Source organism: Natator depressus, chromosome 18 (genome assembly GCF_965152275.1).
Source record: "Natator depressus isolate rNatDep1 chromosome 18, rNatDep2.hap1, whole genome shotgun sequence".
Taxonomy (NCBI): Eukaryota; Metazoa; Chordata; order Testudines; family Cheloniidae; genus Natator; species Natator depressus.
The window spans coordinates 22,276,724-22,297,662 of NC_134251.1; the positions used below are offsets into that span (position 1 = coordinate 22,276,724).

General features: G+C 50.0%; 3 protein-coding genes across 8 annotated transcripts in view; 2 read left to right on the plus strand and 1 right to left on the minus strand.

Moving 5' to 3' along the window:
• Positions 1-165: 165 nt before the first annotated feature.
• Positions 166-8,228, plus strand: PHF13 (PHD finger protein 13). The gene is made up of 4 exons (XM_074934086.1): positions 166-331; positions 2,552-2,653; positions 3,571-4,123; positions 5,700-8,228. Exons 1-4 carry the CDS (start codon positions 293-295, stop codon positions 5,924-5,926), a joined length of 921 nt encoding a protein of 306 aa, XP_074790187.1. The 5' UTR covers positions 166-292; the 3' UTR covers positions 5,927-8,228.
• Positions 8,229-9,331: 1,103 nt separating this feature from the next.
• THAP3 (THAP domain containing 3) lies at positions 9,332-17,118 on the plus strand. 5 transcript variants are annotated; one of them, XR_012642304.1, is made up of 6 exons: positions 9,335-9,557; positions 10,471-10,663; positions 11,924-11,980; positions 12,396-12,491; positions 13,248-13,600; positions 17,044-17,118. XR_012642304.1 is itself a non-coding variant. In XM_074975079.1 (5 exons), the coding sequence occupies exons 1-5, from the start codon at positions 9,481-9,483 to the stop codon at positions 13,539-13,541; spliced, it is 714 nt and encodes a 237-aa protein (XP_074831180.1). In that variant the 5' UTR covers positions 9,332-9,480; the 3' UTR covers positions 13,542-16,206. The 5 variants fall into 5 exon arrangements, 3 of the variants coding, with proteins under 3 accessions (XP_074831180.1, XP_074831181.1, XP_074831179.1); XR_012642303.1 differs by lacking the exon at positions 17,044-17,118 and adding an exon at positions 14,335-16,183; XM_074975079.1 differs by lacking the exon at positions 17,044-17,118 and having other exon boundaries at positions 9,332-9,557; positions 11,927-11,980; positions 13,248-16,206.
• Positions 14,136-20,939, minus strand: part of DNAJC11 (DnaJ heat shock protein family (Hsp40) member C11) — a 72,434-nt gene continuing 65,630 nt past the window's right edge. Inside the window, exons 11-16 of one of the 2 annotated variants that reach the window (XM_074975077.1) lie at positions 20,780-20,935; positions 20,420-20,489; positions 19,340-19,397; positions 17,608-17,750; positions 16,677-16,806; positions 14,136-15,979 (exon numbers count right to left, since the gene is read on the minus strand). In XM_074975077.1, the coding sequence (XP_074831178.1) occupies positions 15,954-15,979; positions 16,677-16,806; positions 17,608-17,750; positions 19,340-19,397; positions 20,420-20,489; positions 20,780-20,935 (583 nt within the window). In that variant the 3' untranslated portion in view covers positions 14,136-15,953. The remainder of the gene's footprint in view (positions 15,980-16,676; positions 16,807-17,607; positions 17,751-19,339; positions 19,398-20,419; positions 20,490-20,779; positions 20,936-20,939) is intronic. The other variant, XM_074975075.1, reaches the window with a different exon arrangement.

Consider the following 20,939-nt stretch of genomic DNA (forward strand, 5'->3'; position numbering starts at 1 on the left):
GAGGGAGCGGGAGGCATGCTGGGGACTGTAGTTCTCTCCGGGACTACAACTCCCGGCAGCCCCTGCAGCGAGCGCCGCCGGAGCCGCTCGCGGGGAGGGGGAACTACAACTCCCAGCAGCCCCTCTGCCTCACACGGCGCCCGCCCCCCTGCCCCTCCTCCCTCCCACCGGTACCGGGCGGTTCGAGGTGTCGGCGCTGCCGGGCGAGATCGAACTGATTCGTCGGTATCGGGCCCGCGCTCCGGGCAGCCCCTGGCCCCACCTGCCCGACCCCGGCCGCCTGCGCTGGGACATGGACCCCGACCCCTGCGCCTCCCCCTTCCCCCCTGAGGTGAGCCCGGGGCCGTCTCCCCCCTGCCCCCCTCCTGCCGGAGCCCGGGACCTGCTCCGCGGCAGCCGGACCCCCCGCTCAGGGGTCCCCGGGGCCCCTCAGCGATAGCCGAGCCCCGGCCCCTCCCCCCTCAGGGACCCGCCCACCCCAGGGCCAGGGATCCCCCACCCCCACCCGAGATCCCCGCCCGGCCCCTCCCGCCCCGGGATCCCCCACCCCCAAACGAGATCCCCCGCCCGGCCCCTCCCCCCCGGGATCCCCCGCCCGGCCCCTTCCCCCCCCGGGATCCCCCGCTCGGTCCCTCCCCCCCCCAGGATCCCGATCCCCCACCCCCACCCGAGATCCCTGCCCCTTCTCCCCCCCCGGGATCCCCCCCACCCAAGATCCCTTGCCCGGCCCCTTCCTCCTCAGGGATTCCCCCCCACCCGAGATCCCCCGCCCGGCCCCTCCCCCCCAGATTCCCCCCCCCACCCGAGATCCCCCGCCCGGCCCCTTCCCCCCCCTTGCATCCCCCCCTTCACCCGAGATCCCCCGCCTGGCCCCTTCCCCTGCCCGGGATCCCCCCCCACTCGAGATCCCTCTCCCGGCCCCTTCCCCCCCGGGATTCCCCCCACCCGAGATCCCCTGCCCGGCCCCTTCCCCCCCCAGGGATCCCCTCCCCTCCTGAGATCCCCTGCCCAGCACCTTCCCCCCAGGGATCTGCCCCGCCTGAGATCCCGCACCCGGCCCCTTCCCCCCCAGGGATCCCCCATCCACCCGAGGGCCTCGGCCCCCCACACTCAGAGATTCCACCCCCCACCCCAGGGCCCCGCCCCTCAGAGATTCCCCCACGGAGTTTCAGAGTAGCAGCTGTGTTAGTCTGTATTCACAAAAAGAAAAGGAGTACTTGTGGCACCTTAGAGACTAACCAATTTATTTGAGCATAAACTTTCCTGAGCTACAGCTCACTTCATCTGACCCTCCTCCCCCCTGCCCCTCCCAGCTCCCTTGCCCCCAACCAAACCTTCTAACCCCCATGAGTCTTCCACCCTAGGCTCTGACCCTCTTCCTCCTCGGAAATTCTCCCCCTCCCAGTGCCTGGAGCACCACTCCCACCCAGAGAGCTGCCCCTCCCAGCTCAGAACCCAGGGCTGAAAGCCCTTGCTGAATTTGGGGCTCTGATCCACATCTACACCTCTCCAAACCCTCTTAGAGCATCATTTCTTGCACCCTCTTAACCCATCTGAGCACTCCCATCACTGGGATTTAATCCCCTCTGCCCAGGAGTCAGAGCCCCTTGTCCAATTATCTGGCCCCCTTCAGAGTCTTCCACCCCATGTCTGCTGTCTAATCCTCCTCCCCCATCACAGATGGAGGAGACTTTGCTGTTGCTTCCAGTGCTGCTCCCCATGCAGGAATGGCTTCTTTAGACAGTGACTTTCTCTGGCAGCGTCCAGTGCCGACAAGGAACTAGGGAAGATTGCAGGCAGGGAGGAGAGAATTTCTCAGTAGTTTGTCTTGCTTTTTGACAGTTCAGTTCAAAGTGTGGGTTGGGACTAGATACAAATATATTCCGTATTCGTTTGTATTTCGATGGGGGTGGGGATGGAAGGGTTATCATGAAACTGGGCATTGGCTAGTGCTTTGGGGTCTCAATACAAAAATATAAAGAACTGTAAGCCCTGAAGAAGTATTCTGTGTCCAGGCAGACTCTCCATGTGTAGTTAGTCTGCTGTTTCCAGGAGCTTTGAGTTCTGGGTAGGAGCCATGATGTAGACTTTGCACTAGAAAGAGAACAGCAATCAGTGAATTTAACTTATTAGTTACATTAGCAGGGTGTACAGCCTTCACAGAACACAAACAGCTATTTTAGTGACTGGTTAAAGACATGCCTGTCTTTAATAGCTGACTTTAAAGAAGCATTTGTGTTCAATACAATATTAGACTGCAAAGCCATTAGAGACCACCACTGGAGACAGGCATGTGGGAATACCTAGAAGGGGAGCCAGACAAACCTGAGAATTCAATTTCAGCAAAAAGCCCTGACAAGAATGTTAAATCACAGGATTGCCCCAAGGTGCCCTCTCTTGCATTTTGATTATATAAGAGACACTCTGAAACTATCAATCTCAGAAGTGGATATCCATGTGTACAAAATCCTTATGCTGTCTCTGATTTGACATTATAGCTGGTTTGTTCAGAAATCTCATGTTAATATTCCGGTTGCTGTCTCTTTAACAGGATTTTTCTCCCAGCTCCAAGAGACACAGAACTGTGGAAGATTTCAACAAGTTTTGCACCTTTGTCTTGGCATATGCTGGCTACATTCCCTACCCACAAGAGGTAATGGTGCAGCAACTCGATCCTTCTTTTATTTCAGGTTCATGTTGCTATAGCTAGTGCTGTTGAGAGGTTAAATGTTATCAGAGTAACAAGCATGGTATAAATACCTAGACAGATAAAGTGGATGTGTGTGAAGGGTAGGGTCCTGTAAAAGCTCCTGATGGGACAAAAAGGAACCCACTGGCCTGTAATATTCCGAAACAAATTATGGAACTTGGCATGTAACTGGATATTGTCAGCCTCCCACCTGAGCCACAAATGTCCCTACACTTATAAAGTTAAATGTACTCCTCAGGCTCCTGGAATATGATGTGATCTCTTCTTTAATCAAAAGTGAGGCAGTCCAAACCCCTGTCTTGCTTGAGGGGACAGAAAAAAGTTTAAAGGTCAGTAAGTACCATTTCTGTTTAAATTATTTGATTGGTGAATGATTTCTGTGCAGTGTAAAAATATTATGTTAGAGGTATTCATGCCAGATTCCCCTCCCCTTTGTATCCTAGGCCTAGGCAGCCACAAATTTCAGATTGCCACACAACCTTTAAAATGAGCCTATTGTTTTCCTTGGCTGGAATTCCCAGCAGGGGCTTAGGATACAAAGCACTTGGAAGAAATTGGGCGTCTAGATGCCCGGAAACACTTTACTGAAAACTATTTAGTGCCTTTAACACTCAGCTGTACCTGTCCTGGGCCGCAGGTAAGGATGAGAGAAGGTAAATAATGTAGGCTAGTGACTGAATGGCAGCTGGATAAGTGGAGATTATCTGATTTTTAGTTAGACGAGAGGAAGCCTATTTTGACAGGTATAGATCCTTCCCCGTCCTTCCACTTCAAAAAGGTGGGTGTAATAAGTGGTTGTTTAAGAGGTTTACTATCAGCTCTAAAATGATATTCACATCTGGTCTCTTAATATTTTCTAGGAGACCCCCTTGAGGAGCAGCCCCAGCCCCCCCAATAGTACTGGAGGTACCATCGACAGTGATAGCTGGGACCCCCGATTCAATGACCTCCCTTCTGCTGTTTCCCTGCCAGTCAAGAGCAGAAAGAGCTTTAGTCAGCTCAAGCGAGCAAAACCATGTGTTTCCCTATTCCAGCGGGCAAAACCGAGCAGCTTTCTGCCAGAGCGAAAGCAAACCGATAAGATCAGAAAAAAGAAAAAACTGAAGAGAAGAGAAACAGAAGCGCCTGTGGAGGAAGAATATGGGGGGAAGCTGCTGAAGCTGGAGGCAGAGGATTCTTGTGTTGAGACCCCCATGAGTCCCTCATCTGAGGGCGATCCTCAGTCTGTGACTGACCATTGCTCAGTATGGGACTCTGACACTCCTTCCAATGTCTCGTACCCTCCTGAGACTTCTGAGCAGGGTATGGAGATACAGAGCGTGGGCAAACGCACGGTCATACGGCAGGGCAAGCAGGTTGTGTTTCGGGACGAGGATGGCATTGGTGATGATGAGGACATTATGGTGGATTCAGGTAAATGACCCTGCTAAGGGGAGATATTTGTGAGGTGTTTGGTCAGATTGAGATCTGACTATCATCTGTCTATCTAGTATGTTATTAGCGCTCAACTCCTCTATAAAATGGGATAGTGCAGATCTGTCTCCCGGGGGGGTTAAGGACAAAATTAATTAGTGTTTGCAAAGCACTTTTAGATCTTTGGATAGAAGTGGGTAGAGAAGAGCAAGGAATATTTATTGCTTAGTGACCTAGCACCTGAATTAAGCTTTCCAGACTCTGAGGTGAGGGTTTTTTCCCATAAGCTGTGTTTTCTGAGAGGCTTAATGTAAACTGAACAAAAAGTTGGAAGCTAGTTTTGGGAGTAGAGCCCTTTTCTTTCCATATCTACTCTCTGGGTTTGCTGAGATTCTGTCCTAGAGCAAGTGCAGGAGGCAGTAGAGGGTGTAGACTACAGCTTTTGGCATGCCCTGGAAGGGGCTTGTCAACGTCCTCCTGCTGGACATTCACCAGGCTGCTGTATTTGAGTCCCAGCACTGGGCCCATGAGCTCTTAAGCTTTCCTGACTCTGAGCAGAGTTCAGGCACTGTTTCTAGGCACGCTTTCAGGGTGCATATTCACTTTCTAGCACCCTTTTCTGAAAGCAGAGATTCTGCGATCCAACTGCCTAGGCCTTGAGATGAGTTGTGTCTTTCCCGAAACTCCACAGTTGCTTCACATCCTGCCTAGAGCTCTAACTGTGGGGGCATTCTGGCTTCCAGTTTACTTCTTCAGGGACACATGATCATTGAAGCAAATGAACACACAGTTTGCAGAAGGTTTCTAACACAATTACTCTACATACTGATGTAGGCAAAATAAAAAACAGCTACAAACCAGTCCCTGCTTCACTTTTCTTGCCACTCTTGAGTGTTCTTTGGGATTTGGGTCAGCATCCTTTCAGGGTGTCCAGGATACTCTTCCTACAGCTCACGGCTTCTCCTTCATAATATGGAGTATCTTTCTCTCCTGCAGGCAGCTTCCTGCAGCCTTAGCTGGTACTTACCTTCAAAAAGTTCCTTCTGTTACAAAAGCATGGCCCTTTGTTATTCTCTCGTGCCCCAAGCTTCTTTTGTCTGTCTGACCAGCCCAGTCTCTGTGTTTTAAAGGGCTGTACCCATACCTCATCTTTGTTCCCTCCACTGGGGAAATTCCATTCCTTCAAACTCTAACCTTTTGCAGAGAAGTTGGAGGAAAAATGGCTTTATCTAGGATGCAGTGACTCTTTTGTTCTGTACAGGCAAGATCTGTTCAGGTGCTGGTGGTCTTTAATGACTGACCTATTCATAGACAGATATGCAGGGTCCACTCCCATCTCCTGGGCATAAGAAGCATGAGGCAAGAACACAGTGCAGTTTACCATAAGGGCTTCAATGTACAGAGTTCATAATTACAAACAGAACTCATTGGCTGTACAGTGACAGATTCTGCAAATCATCACAGGCCTGTAGGGACTGCCTTTAAACCAAGGAGTAAGTTCGTGCTAAAAGGGAGAGTTCAGCATGCAGCAGGAGGAAAGAAGTAATAGTTTTAACTTGCTGTTTTTTCCTTCCAGATGATGATTCCTGGGATCTCGTCACCTGTTTCTGCATGAAACCTTTTGCTGGACGGCCAATGATTGAATGTAATGAGTGTCACACCTGGATTCACCTCTCCTGTGCCAAAATCCGCAAATCAAATGTCCCAGAGGTCTACGTCTGCCAGAAGTGCCGGGACTCCAAGTTTGATATTCGCCGCTCAAACCGCTCCCGGACGGGTTCACGCAGGCGCTTTCTGGACTAGTGGAGGGAACTACCATGCTGGCATTCTGCTTGGGCAGATTAGCCATGCAAAACACAGAACTCCAGCCAGGGGGGCAAGGAGAGCTCCTCTGAACTGCAGTTGCTCAGGCAAAAGTGTCTGTCTGTGTAAACAGACATAAGGTATTCAATGTCTTTGACTGCCAGAGCTGGAAGAGGCCTGCTGGCCAAAACTTCTGCTAGAGACTGATTAGCTAAAGCAGGGACACACTAAGGACCCCAGGTTCAGTGGGGTTTTGTCCAGTTCAGACTATGAATGGGATGATGATTTGGGAGTGTATACTTTTGCCACCTATCAATTTTCATCCCACTGGGAAAGTGCTAAGAAAGTGCAAGTCTTCTAGGTGCTGAAGAAAAGAATTATCCTCCAAAGCAGGAGCAGGAGGAGAGAAATCTCTGAAGAGTCTGAAAATAAACAGCCATATGTTTTATTGTAATACTAGACCTGTCCATTTGTCCATATGTATCAATCTTAAGAATTTCTGAAGGCTCCTTCAGAGTGAGCTTGAATGCACGTTTAACTTGCATGTGAGCTGCCTCCCCTTCAGCTGGGTAGTAGGAGAGTATCCATTGAGTTCTGTGATTTGGCTTTGTTTCTGGTAAAACCAATTAGTTCCCAAAGTTCTATGGACTGTTGTCTTTAAAAGAGAGATACAGACCTTTCTTTTTTCTGGGTGGGGTGTGCTTGAGGTGGCCATGTCAGTTTTCTTCCTTAATTGAGCTGAGTCCTCTTAAAACCATTTTCATGATTTTGTTTTGCATGAGTGGCTCAAACATGAGGTCGTGGGCTGCCATCTAGTCTGTTCCACAGCCCTGTGTGGTGTCTCATTTCATAGATCTCTGCTGAAAGGCATTGTTTTAAGAGACACCAATTCCCTTCCCTCCTCCAGCCCAGAAGTAACGCTTGGGCTGCACAGTTGGCCTTGATAAATTAAAATCTAGGAATTTAGACAGGCCTAGTTTGGATTTGGGCTGTCCCCATCTGAGTACTTGGGCTGGGTTTACCTGCATTTTCATTAATGGTTTCCTGGGTTGGATTTGTAAATGGGAAGATTTTATAATCTTTGAACTGGTGGATGCACATATACAAATGGGAGCAAATGCATGCATTAGGGCATCCAGCCCAACCTGGATAGATGGCCTATGCAACTGGCAAGGTCGACTGCAGTTGAGAGAACAATCCAGAGCTGCCAAGGATAAGGGAATGCATTGGGACCAGAAAATGTTTGTACCTTGTGACTGCCCTTTTCAGGAGCAGTTAGCGCAGTTGTCACTGGTCTAGAGAATGCTTCAGGGAAACAAGACTGATATGTGAGGCCACTAAGGTGCAGGCCTTTTAAATGACCAAAGTGAGAATACATTGTATTTATTGCACAAACTGGATTTTTGTTCTTGAGAGAATTCTCCTAAATCATATGATGCTTAATGAACAATGGACATCCTGTCCTGTCAGAATATTAGATGAGCGGGAGTCACTAACTGATGTTCATTTATATCTGAAAGAAGATCGAACTGCCAGGAATCAATGCAGCAGATGCTTTGTATCAGACTGCCACATTATTTGAATACTGATTTATCAGGAAAAACATCCTGGGAGTGTCAAGGACCCCCTTTTGGACATTTAACACTAGGCTGCGCAGAGCACTGGAACAGATTGTATAGCATAGTCGTACAATGCCCAGGGGCTTGATTAGATGGGACCTAATGATGGAAAAGATCCATTACTTTTTATCATTATGATAGAACTGCACTATTTTATTTTACTGTCCATTTAAAAACTTGGTGCAGTTTGAAAAGCCCATAACATGAATTTGATTTATAGCTGCAGCAATTGAAATCTGGTTTTATAAACAGCTCCACTAATATCTAAGACGACCATGATACACTACCTACCAGAAGCTAAATGGAACCAGGAGTTTGCCAAAGATTTGCCTCTTAGGGCTGTCTTCTGCAGCCAGATAAATAACCAAAGTTCGCAAGTGTTGCTGTTTTCACTGCAACATAAAAGGCTTTGGAAGAAGATTCTGTTCACAGTCTGTGTAAGGGTTTGACCTGATGCAAGTGTTGGCATCTTTGTGGCTACAGCATGTCTGCAGTACGACTGGACCACTGTAGGATAAGTTCCTATTGTTTTATGGGAGAAATACAAGAAACTGCCAAGTGAGCTGCCTCTGTTTCTTAGAGGTTCAAGACTACTTTTAACTCTTTTGACTATTGTTCTGTTACCTTTGCAGATTTACCCCCCAATAGATGGTGTCTGACAACCCCAGCATGTTACAATGTTAGGCAGAAGGAACAAACATCTCCATGTGTTTTGAGTTAATCATTTTCATCCATGTATGATTACAAGTTAATTCAGAGCTTTATTTTTTCATTAAAAGTCGTTATTTTAACAAATGGTACTTTTTTTCTTAAAAATATGAAGCATCCATTAATATGATCATTTTCTCCTTGCTTTTTCCTCCCTGGGTTGGAAGTTAGGCTTCTATTGTTTCCATAGGGGACAGAGGCCCTAATAAGTGTCCAGTAGGGCTAGGTAGAGCTTGCAATATACAAAATCAAATGAAATAGGGGGCGGGGGGGGTGATGCCATCAAATATATACAATTTTATATATCTTGTTCTTTAGCCAGTGTCTGTCCCCATCTCCTCCTCTTATGACCTGGCTGACACCTTGGATGCATGGCAGAGTGGACCCTGGAGAGAAGGCCTACAGCTCAGTGCAGGGAGGCCATCCGACTGTGAGAGGGGCAGAGGGGTGAAGCTGGCAGTCGGGCGGGCATGGGGGGCAGAGAGGAGGGAGGGGTTTTGAGGTAACAGGCACGCGCGCAGGCGCAGGCCGGGGACAGGGGGGCAACGCCCCCGCGGAGCTGAGGAGAAGCAGCTTGTGGGGGGAGGAGAAGCGGATTTTGGCGGCTGTATTTTCTTTGCCAGGGAGGACGGGCTGAGGGCAAGCCGGGAGACCAGGGGCCCTGGCAGAGGGAGGGTGGCCGGACTGTCGGGGCTCTTTTACCGCCCCAGCTCCTGCCGCCCTGTAAGCGGGGGGCCTCCGCTCCCTCACCAAGCAACGCCCGCCCCGCAGGGGGCCGGGGCGGGGGGCGCTGAGCCGCCCAGGGGGTCACGGGCGGGGCAGGGGAGCCGGCGCTCGCGGGCGTTTCTCCGCGGAGCCCCCAGCTCCCCACGGGCGCGGCCCAGGCGCAGCAGGGGGCGCGCGAGTGACCCACTCCTCCCCGCCCCTCAGGCGGGGCAGCGACTGCTCGAACTACAGCTCCCAGCCTGCCCTGCGGCCCAGAAACTACAGCTCCCAGCCTGCCCTGCGCACGACCCGTGACGTCCAGGGGCGCTGGGAGCGGGCGTGAAAGAAAGGAGGCGCGATGCATGCTGGGAAAGGCTGTCATTGACGGGCGGAGTCTCGCTCTCTGCCCCGGAGGGGGGAACCAGACCGCTTGGCCCCCGCGCGGGAAATCCGCCCCGCTAGGGGGCGACGAGGGTCCGAGGAGGGGCGCAGCCATCTTTGTTGGGGGCAACGCGCGGGGCGATGCCCAAATCGTGCGCGGCGCTTCGGTGCAGCAACCGCTATAGCAGCCGCCGCCGGCAGCAGCTCACCTTCCACAGGTACCGGCCGGCCCCGGCCCCGGCCCCCTTCCCTCAGGTACCACCCGGCCCCTCCCCGGCCCCGGCCCCGGCCCCCGCCCCCGCTTCCCTCAAGTACCGCCCGGCCCCCCATCCCCCTTCCCTCAGGTACCACCCGGCCCCCGCCCCCGCTTCCCTCAGGTACCGCCCTGCCCGCCCCGGCCCCCATTCCACGGGTACCGCCCGGCCCCCAGCCCCCCTTCCCTCAGGTACCGCCCGGCCCCGGCCCCCTTTCCACGGGTACCGCCCCTCCCCCACCCCGGCCCCCCTTCCCTCAGGTACCGCCCAGCCCCCCATCCTCCTTCCCTCAGGTACTGCCGGCCCCCAGCCCTGGCCCCTCCCCCTTCCCTCAGGTACCGCCGGCCCCGGCCCCCCTTCCCTCAGGTACCTCCCGGCCCCTCCCCCACCCCGGCCCCCCTTCCCTCAGGTACCTCCCGGCCCCTCCCCCACCCCGGCCCCCCTTCCCTCAGGTACCGCCCGGCCCCTCCCCCGCCCCCTTTCCACGGAACCTCCCGGCCCCTCCCCCAGCCCCCCTTCCCTCAGGTACTGGCCCCTCCCCGGCCCCCAGCCACAGGTACCAGCCCCCTTCCCTCAGGTATCAGGGTCCACCCCCCCCCGCCACCCTTCCACAGGTACCAGCCCCTCCCCGGCCCCCTTCTCTCAGGTATCGGGGCCTGGCCCCTCCCCACCCCCCTTCCACAGGTACTGCCTGGCCCCTGCCCTCCCCCAGGTACTGGCCCCTTCCCCCTGCCCCCCTTCCCTCAGGTATCGGGGGCCGGCCCCTCCCCCACCCCCCTTCCACAAGTACTGGCCCCTCCCTGCCCCCCTTCCCTCAGGTACCAGGGCCCGGCCCCTCCCCCGGGCACAGCCTGCCTCACCCCGCTGTCTCTGGCAGGTTCCCATTGAGCCGGCCCGAGCTGCTGGCGCGCTGGGTGGGGAATATCGGCCGTGGCAATTTCCAGCCCAGCTCGCACACGGTGCTCTGCTCGCAGCACTTCCAGCCGGACTGCTTCAGCGCCTTCGGCAACCGCACCAACCTCAAGCCCAACGCCGTGCCCACGCTCTTCGCCTTCCCCCGCACCGTCAGGGTGAGCCAGACAGGGGCCGAGCTCTAGGTTGCCAACTCTGGTTGGATGTATTCCTGGAGATTTCATCACATAACAATCTTTAATTAAAGATTAATTCCCGGAGACTCCGGGCCAATCCTGGAGGCTCAGTAGCTCTACTGGGTTCTAGCCCTGGTTGTGGGAGAGGGGTAGGAGCTACTGGGTAGAGCAGGGGCTGTGAATTGGGCTGTGCGAGACACTGGGGAGCTTATTGGCCTCTGCGCTCCCCCCTTTCTCCTTCTGTACCATGGGGACAACATAACTGACACTGCTCACAAAGGGCATCACTTTATTTCACATACCGTGTGAGCTGTTCTTCAGTGTCCCAAGTGCTTTGCCCCTTGCATTAGCCAAGGAGTCACTCCCTGTTATGGATTTTTATGATAGTCAATTCCCAACCACTGTTAACCTAAGCCTGCTCCCACTGAAATCAGTAGTAAAAATGCCATATCGAGTGGTCTGATCTAATCATGTGTTTAATGCACTTGAGCTGCTCGCAGTGCTGGGAAAATACTAAGTGCTCCTGTTAATAATAATTAATCTTTAGCCTCTCTCCTTACACTTAACTTGTCAATATGCTGCAACAACAGATTCTGATTTCTAACCTGTGAAAGAGGTTCTTGAAAAATGGTATCCTGCACACAGATTCCCTTGTCCTCAAAGTGAATTCCCACACATTTATTCATGCAAACCATACATGTTTAAAATACTGACATATGAAGGAAGCATGTTCCACTCTCCTTGTAACAATTTAAATAGTACATAAGACAAAACGATCATCACTCTTGGCTAGAGTAGCCACAAGTTCTCTCCCCCTCAGTTCTAGCTAAAAACGTGAAATGAGTGCTATTACACCAACAGTCCTACCGCTTTCAAAAGTAAAGGGGGAGAAGGTCCTACCAGGTCTCAGGGGGCTGCTAGTTTACCTGGAATTGATTGTGGGTTAGTTATAACTGACCTTACATAAACAGAGTTTATGCATGTATACGCATCACCCAGTCTTATTCCCATTTTGCTTAGTCAAACAGAGGAAGTTTTTGTTAAAACCTTGTGTGAAGCTTAAGGATACAATATTACATTGTCTTGAGAACTGTGATCATTTTTTACTGCTGTCATTTTTCCTTGTAGAGCCAAGAATGTTGCATGTGTTTGCCTTCCAAATGGGAGTCAGACTTGGGCAACAAGTAACACTGGGATTCTCAGAAATGTCACACTAACCTCAGGGCCTTGTCCTTACTATAGCAGATCAGGAAGGAAAAGAGCCCTCTATCTGATGCTGAGGATTCCAGATTGCCTAAGGTATATTTGTCCCTTCCAGCCTTTTTCATCCTTTTTTTTTTTTAACCTGAGGGCAATGCTGCATTTTGCTGTAGAGCACATTATGATTCTGTCTAGGATTTGGGGTCCTTTCTCACTGAAATACCCCCTTTCTGTAGATACTTGTCTAATATGCGAAACTGTGCAAAGTGAGTATTTTCACTGGATGGCATTGGAGCAAGCTAAAAATTTCAGTCCCAATTGCTTATCACTTCTATTTTAATTCCAGTTAGTAATTTTGTACTTTATGTTGAAATAAAAATGAAGGCCTAAAGGGAGTGTAATGCTCATTTACACTGACAATCTCTTCTGGAACAGAGATCACTTGAAACTTTAACAACAGGGGTGTTGAAAATAGGAGCTGCTTGAGGTTGGGTAATTCTCCTGGTCTCTTTAGGACTTTACAAGGACAGAGGATGGAAGGAGATTAGATGTAGAAACTGTTCTGCATCAAGAGCCCCAACCCAGTACAACAGAGGAACCAATAGAAGAGGTAAGAGTTAGTCACTTTACCTCACATCTTAGGCAAAATCAGTTGACAGTTACACACAGCTGAGCTTGAAGCACTACAGAGATAGGGAAACAGAAATGAGTGAATGTTTTGTTACTTCGTATGGAGAAGAACTGGCTGTAGCAGACCTGTACACTCTTGTCTTGAAAACTTAATAAGATTCTTACAGAACTGGAGAGCAGGCACCTGTTGAGCTTTGGTGACTTGACCTTGCTTCAAGAATAATTCAGTTTTCATGAAGTATATTCAGGGGGATTGGGTAAGAGCCCAGCCACTGCTAGTTTCTGGGGATTTGACTTCAAACACAGAAGGTCCCATGTTAAGAGTTCAGTGCTGAGCTTTGGGGATATCTGTCCATTACAAAAACTACTATACAGTTTGCTGAAAAAAAATTCTCTAGGGGTCACAGCAGGAACTGGGGAGTCAGGAGACCTGGATTATATTGTTGGGTCTGCGACTGACTAGCTGTGTGTTGAGCAAATTGCTTCCTCTTACTGTACATTGGGGAGAATGCAAACCTAGCCTGTGAAATATGGAGACACTTCAGTCTCAGAGAGACAGGCAAAGTAGCGTGACGAGTAGGAAAGCTTCTGCTTGACTCCCTGGATTGGAATCGGGGCTGCTCAGGATGTGGCACATTAGTCATGTTGTGGAAGAAGCTTGCATAGTGTCTCCCTGTATAATACCCATCTAGCCAATCTCTGCATCCCTCACTTTCACTCCCTATATTCTTTTCAGGTTAGTACAACTAAGGCAACAGAAGTGGAGGCCTGGCTGCTGCAATCCAGGCCCCCAGTGCAGACACACCACCCAGTTCAGACCTCAGATCACAGCTATGCTGTCAGTGACCGTGCTTCCTTAAAACAAAAACTCTTCCAGGCACTAGAGGAAAATGAAAAACTGCGAAAACGCCTGAAGGTTAAAAGCATGGCACTGAGGAGGATGTTTGTGCGGCTCCAGGCCTGCAAAAAGGAGCAGCAAAAACACCAGGCCAGACAGCCTCCTGGGAGGGAACAGGGCCTGACTTTCTGAACACTCGTCTACCAGCAAGAACTGTGGTTCGACAGGCTGCCGACTAGAGTATTTTAATAGTGAGTAACCTACTCACTACTGTTTCTAATGAGCATAGCTTAAAGTTCACATACATCATAACTACCCAGCATGCACATGGTCAAATGAGAACTAGGGAAGGAAGCTTGGCTGAGAAATAGCATGTAAAAAATTCCCCAAACCCGCACTTCTTGCCTCAGCATTTGTAATCTAAATGCCTTTATAATAAAGAAAGAATGCCAGGTGCATATGGGTGTGTGAGAAGAGACTCTGGGAACTTTTCTGGCAATTACATTTAGTTAAGCTACTGTTAATTATAAGAAAAAATGACTATGATTTAACAGCAAATGTTTTAGTGCTATTTTATACCTACCACTACTTCGCATCTCAGCCTTCACTCAATTCCCACACAATCCTGTTACGAGAAATTCTGTTACAGTAGCCATAGCAACATCGTTCTAAGCACCCTACAAACACAGATGAGACAGTTCCTTCCTAAGAAAAGCTTACATCTGAGACTAAGATACAATAATAAAATAAAAAGCTGGTGAGAAGTGGAAGAGTTGATGCACATTTGAGTATTTTATTGAAGATGCTGGCATCCTGCCCAGCCATCATCACTTAGCAACTTACTGTAAAAACCACCATTCACAGTGGGTCTTGAGGAAGGATTTGCAAGAGGCCAAGCTTATATTTATAAAAATATAACTAACTCACCACCCACAGCTTTCAAAGAGGATTTATTATGACAATACAGTGTTTTCTCTTCCACCAGCTTTAAACAAGGTTACGTAATCAAAGTGTGGAAGATCCATCTGCAGCAAAGGAAACACCGGGCAGTTTTCAACTGAAAATTGATTGAACACAAAATTTATTGCACAGTTGACACTTAGCTTCAGATCAAAGAACACTGTGAGATGGTAGTGAATGAAATGCATTCCTAGAACAGGCGCTGTTCACGCATAAAAAGGTGAGATTTTTCTGATAAAAAAACCTGGCAAGCAGCACTTGATTGTAAGAGCAAGGAGGGGAGAGATAATCATCAGCTTTCCTGGAATAGCTGTGATAAACCTGCTCTTGGACAAGGACTATTGCAAATGAAATTCCCTGATGTGATTTCACGCTTGTGAGGGGGAGATAGGACTGACATAAGTAAACAGAACAGCAGTTACACTACAGAAATAAGGGGCCAAGGTGCATGTCAGGAAGTTATTTACTCCAGTAATTAGCAGTAGCAACAATGCCTCTGTCAATACATGCTTCTTTCTAAATCTCTTGCATATAAGTGATGAAGGCCCACCCAGGACTGGCCAAGAGTAGAACTACATTTCAGTGCCTGCGTAATAGCCACTACTCTCCCTTTTATATAAATATCTAAAAGTACTAAGATGCCAGATACTTAATAGTGCTATTTCCAGCAGCCCTGCTGCTTTCAGCTAGGTTGGTAGAGCAAGAGTGCACCTCGCTGGAGGTCAGGTAAATCACAGGCAGGGATTGTATCCTAAGGCTATTCGAGGGAATCTAGCCACTCAGACAGGTGGCAGTCTCTGTTTCGAAGTTTTCAGTTCCCCCTCCTATTTGGCACATCTCTACACTTAAAACAACATGCAGTCCTTGGGTGAGGAAGAGCAAAATTAATTTGACATGGACAGTGGTTATAATCTATAATTAATCTGGAGTAGTACTAGTGCTTGGAACAAATGCTACTAGCAGCTGGATGGAAGCATGCTGAAAAAGGTCCACGTGATTAGAAAAAGCAGAGAACTTCATTCCAAACATACTTGTCCTTAAACAAAAAGTACATTTTAAATACAGAAGTGGGGTGAACAGCACATCCTCTGTCCAGTAACCAGATTGACAGAGAGGATTCTTAGGAGGTGGCCACAAACTTCACTTTCCCCTTAGGAGCAGAAAGGGTTAAATTAGCTACTTGTTTTCAGTTAACTTAACCCCAACTCTGTAAGCTTGAGGGAAAGTGAGCGCCAAGAGCCTCCTCCACCTCCCATCTTGCTGACAGGGAGAGGAAACAATGAGACTGGACAAATGAGCTGCAGTTAACTCACAGCAGAAAGGGCTTGGACACATGACAGCTAGGGCTCTCCCCCTCACACCTCCCAGGCAGGGGATGGGCACACAGAGAACACTGCATGTTCTCAGCCATGTTCCCTATTGGCTGCCAAGCCACAATCCAGGGCAGTATTGCCTTGGAGGTACCTGTAAGAGCAGGTTTTCTCTTGTTACCCCTTAACATAATTGGTATGACACCACCTTCTATATGGATCATAAAAATAAAAACATCTCTGTTTCTGTTTCAAACTTGTAGAATCCAGGGGGAAGGTTTTGCAGCTTCTGTTGATTCAGGTACCATACACGACACCCTGTTTTCTCACCACATTAGCCATCCGCATCAATCCTGTGAGCTGTTAAGAACAAAGGGACTCAGTTCATGTTTGTTAATAGAGATGTCCTAATTCTCAGCAACATTTACCATAGTGTTATTTGCAGAACAGAATTACTAGCAGCAAAGGAAATCACTGAATGCAAGACTCTCACCCACTATCAAAAGAAAGAGATTGATGACTCAGAAACCATAATTTTTCAAAGGACAGCACACAGTCTGAGGTGCCAAGACTGGTTTAGAAAGGACTTGTACTCTTTAGCCAAATCACAATGCAGCTATTCATTAGAGAGACATCCAGAACAGGCAAAGAGTCCTGTGGCACCTTATAGACTAACAGATGTATTGGAGCATAAGCTTTTGTGGGTGAATATCTGACAAAGTGGGTATTCACCTACGAAAGCTTATGCTCCGATACATCTGTTAGTCTATAAGGTGCCACAGGACTCTTTGCTGCTTTTACAGATCCAGACTAACATGGCTACCCCTCTGATCCAGAACAGGCTAACTCCTCAGAGCTAATGGTACCAGTGTCCCTGGAAGAGCACTTGCACAATTGAGACATCCCAACCAGCAACAGCAAGGCATCACTGATGCCAGATACTGCGGTGGAGTGCACCCCAGTGAATTGTGGGGGGGGGCCTGAGGAGATCCTGTCCTCTCTGCTGGAATTGGGGCTTGGTGACTGAAGGAAGGAGAAAGCAATCCTTGCTACTTACATTGCTTTGGTATCCTAAGGGCCTCGCTGTCAGCAGACATCACTTGATGTAGAACTCCCCGAAACTGATACAGCACTTTCAAACTCTTCTCTTCGCCCACACAAGGGTCATAGAACCCAGGCAGGCCAGTCTTTAACAACAAAGACAACACACTGAGCACTCTCACAGCTCTTCCACTCGTGCTTTTAGGTTACAATAGAGGGAGTTTTAAAAGGAGTTGAAGCTGGTCTCCTTCACAAGGGGCACCATCAACACCAACTAACTAATGTAAAACATTAGTTAAAAGACACTTTCAATTACACCTGCCTAAAGGCTGGTTTTATAATTTAATTTTCCTATTTTATTAAGTATTTTTCTCCCTCTGCAGCTGAGTGAGAGACTCTCACAAACAACAAGGGAAACTGACTGTGTAGGGAAGTCAGCAGAAGTGACTACGAAGTGCAGCCAAGGTAAAGTAAATTCAAAGTAAATAAAAAAATAATTCCCCTTCTAATCTTTCTGCTAGTGGTTTTAGGCATTATTTATAACAATAGCAGGTAAATAATTTTCAGACATGTCATTTTCAAGATGACAGTGTCCCTTTAACATCCAACATTAGCTAAATGCATCTGATTCTCCCACTCACCTAAGCAGTTATTACATATCTGATAATATAATTGAGCGAGGCCTTCTGTTCCCTATACAAGCCATGGACATTCAGGAAGAGAGTCAGCTCTGTTAAGAGTTTAAATAACCAACATGAACACCTATCATTTAAGAGTGCTTTAGAGCAGCTCCTTCTGTGGATGCACTTGTTCTGGATTAGAGTTTACTTCTGGTTTGTTTGCCTGCACTCTGCCAGGGGAGGATGCTGTTGTGCAGGACTGAGATATGCAGGGCCAGCAGCAAAGGTGAACACCCACAAGGCAATTCAGCACATGTCATTGCATACCTTGGAGGCCTCTGTGAGGATAAGCTTAGAGTCCTTCACCAAGCACTGCAGGGGCACAGTCACATCTATGACTTTCACCTTCTCGTTCTTCCTGCTATTGTCATTGACAAATTTCCCATACCAGGCGTTCACTACAATCAAACCTGCATTCCACACAAGAACAAAGATATGGCAAAAGGCTCCCCCAGGTACCTGTAGAGAAGCTGATGAAGAGATCAGCCCACCCCTTTTCCTAGCATTCTTCTCATACTGCCTGAGGGAACCGTTTTCAAGAAACAGTGTTGGAAGGGCAAATACAGAGCTTGCCTCAAAAAATTTCAAAATCATGCACAATGCTAGGCCAAGTCCAACCTGGGAACGAAAGGAGTGTTTCAACTAGGACGTAAGGAAAATTCCTACACTGACCCGATCCCCTGTAACACCAAATCAAATGAGTGGTGAACCTCCCCCAGGGACTGAGGCACATACAACAGTCCCCAAACCCCACTTCCCCACCCAGGGCCATCCCAAGGTAGAGCCACAGTGCCACTTTAACAGTTGTCATTAAGATCTGGAGTTAACCTAGAATGGACATAAAAGTGACAACTCCCACTTCTCAGAGATCATTTCAGGCTGTCTGCAGACTCAGGAAGATGTCACTACATCAATTATGCTCACTTCACTTTTGGAACATTATCTTTGCAAGTGTAAACCCTAGGACATTAATTAAAGAATTAAGATTCTAGATCACGGGTGAGCAAACTAGGCCTGCGGGCCACATCTGGCCCGCCAGCCGATTTAATTTGGCCCTTGAACTCCTGCTGGGGAGCAGGGTCTGGGGCTTGCCCCACTCCCGCACTGCAGCTGGGAAGCAGGGTCGGGGGCTGCTCCACGCACGCGTGCCACGCCTCCATGCAGCTCCCAGAAGCAGTGGCATGTCCCCCCTCCAGCTCCTAGGTTGAGGGGCAGCCAGGGGGCTCCACACACTGCTCCCGCCCCAACCGCCACCCCCACAGCTCCCATTGGCCAGGAAATGTGGCCAATGGGAGCTGTGGGGGCAGCGCCTGCAGACAGGGCGACACGCAGAGCCGCCTGGCCACACCTCCGCATAGGAGCCAGAGGCGGGACATGCCGCTGCTTCCGGGAGCTGCTTGAGGTAAATGCCCAGAGCCTGCACCCCTGAGCCCCTCCCGCACCCCAACCCCCTTCCCTAGCCCTGATCTGAACCCCTCGATCCCAGGCCGGAGCACCCTCCTGCATCCCAAACCCCTCATCCCTAGCCCCACCCCAGAACCTGCACCCCCAGCCAGAGCCCGCACCCCCCCTCCCCCGTGCCCAAACCCTCTGCCCCAGCCCTGATCCCCCTCCTGCCCTCTGAACCGCTTGGGCCCAGCCTGGAGCACTCTTCTACACCCCAGATCCCTCATCCCAGTCCCATAGCCCACATCTCCAGCTGGATCCTGCACCCAACCCCCTCCTGCACCCTGAACGCCTCATTTATGGCCCCACCCCTGAGCCCGCACCCCCAGCCAGAGTTCTCACCCCCTCCTGCACCCCAACCCCAATTTCGTGAGCATTCATGGCCCACCATACAATTTCCATACCCAGATGATGTCCTCGGGCCAAAAAGTTTGCCCACCCTTAATACCTACCTTCCACTTCTCTCCCCAGCCCTTCAATCTCTATAGGGATCCCACTCCCCATTCCTCTCCTCAAACCCTTCAGAACAAGTAAGTCATGCTGCACTTTTTACCCATCCTGGCTTCCTCTGCCTCAATTATCCTCCGGACGGACTCTTGCATTAACCGAACCTGCCACAACACAAAGGACAAAATAAAATTCAGCAGTCAGATTCCATTTAAAAAGAGATATGAACTCCAAGTGGGAACAGTTTCCTTTAGCTCAGAAGGCTCACGAAGGACAAGTGAATTAGGAAGACACCTGCAGACCAGGGCCTGGGCATTGTCTCAGAGCTCACCTGAGCATAAATATGAAAATGAAGATGAGAACAAAAACACAGGGAAGGGGGAAATGCCTCAAACTGCCCTGGGGTTGCGGCCACGGGGCATGGGAACGTTAGGGACGACAGGAAGGCTCCAAGTCCATGTCTGGAGATCACCCAATCCATGGGTAGAGTGTCCCACAGAAATGAAAGATTGCCAACAATCGTGGCTTGTGGGAGGCTCTGAATTCTGTTGCCCTCGCCAATGACAGCAGCACACTCAGCTGCTGGGGTGAAGGGCAAGACTCAGTCTTACTTCCTGGGCTGGGGGGCGGTGAGAGGTTCTTCCTCCCGTGCCGCCGCCCCCCAGCCCTCCGACTGGGTACTGCCTGGCAGGAGATGGGAACAGGGAGGAGCAAAGATAACATCCTGTGGCTCACCATGGGGGGGGAGGGCAGGCACACAGAGCTGCCATAAGACACTTGACTCTTTCTGCCCCCCGTCTCTCCTGTGAGAATGGCACTGGGTCCTGAGGGGAGGTGGAAAAGCTCTGCCTGCTGCTGCTGCGGCAGTCATGATTGGCTGCTCTTCCCCAAGAGGCAGACAAATGTGGAATGCAGCCAATCAGGGAGGGGATTCTTCCCCCAGGCAGGGCTAAAATTTCCAAGAGGGCTGGAGCTCCTCACATCATCAGTAGACTGGCTCCAGCCCTGGCAAAAATCACACCATTCAAAATCTCAAGAATTCACAACACTGCAGGCGGTATGCGTTCTGCAAATGAAAATGGGGACACAGCTGGAGAACAAAGCGTGTGGCACATGCTGTATGGAACAATATAACCAAGGATGAAACTAACAGGCAAGACTGGGGACAGAGGAATGGATGACTTACTGCAGCTTCCGCCTCCTGCTTCTTCTGTTGGACATCACTGGCGGTACTTTCCCTTTGTTTCTCCAACTCTCTGACATGAGGAAGTTGAACACCACATTAGTTATAGGCATTAAATACGATTCAGTGCAAGGAGGCACTTCCCATGTCAGTGCCTTAATGCTCCTACCGACCTCAGTCAGGCTGGTTTCAAGGCCTGCGTTGGAGAGTCTTTACAGCGATCATCCTTCAGGCTCCCCATTTTAACTCCCAATACAGCAATTGTACTGCAGAGAAATGCCCCTAAACCTGCCACCCCGCTTCCAAAAGCAACTGAATAGGAGAGCCCAGCTCCGTATTTAGAACACATGACCTCAGACTTACTTCTCCTTTTGTGCCCTGAGGTAGGGTTTGATGATTAGCCTATGCATGGCAAAGTAGATAACTAAGGGTCCCACGGTGGCATAGAAAACAGCACTGGGTAGCAGCTGATCTGTCAGGTGGACAGGAAAGAAGTAGGTCTGGCTCGCCCTGTTCAACCTAA

Bases quoted from the DNA above. Each gene is read 5' to 3' on its own strand.
- PHF13 (XM_074934086.1), top strand. From the start codon at position 293: ATGGACCCCGACCCCTGCGCCTCCCCCTTCCCCCCTGAG. The intron at 332-2,551 runs GTGAGCCCGGGG...TCTCTTTAACAG, and splicing joins CCTCCCCCTTCCCCCCTGAG to GATTTTTCTCCCAGCTCCAA. The intron at 2,654-3,570 runs GTAATGGTGCAG...AATATTTTCTAG, and splicing joins ACATTCCCTACCCACAAGAG to GAGACCCCCTTGAGGAGCAG.
- THAP3 (XM_074975078.1), top strand. From the start codon at position 9,481: ATGCCCAAATCGTGCGCGGCGCTTCGGTGCAGCAACCGCTATAGCAGC. The intron at 9,558-10,470 runs GTACCGGCCGGC...TGTCTCTGGCAG, and splicing joins CAGCAGCTCACCTTCCACAG to GTTCCCATTGAGCCGGCCCG. The intron at 10,664-11,923 runs GTGAGCCAGACA...TCCTTACTATAG, and splicing joins CCTTCCCCCGCACCGTCAGG to CAGATCAGGAAGGAAAAGAG.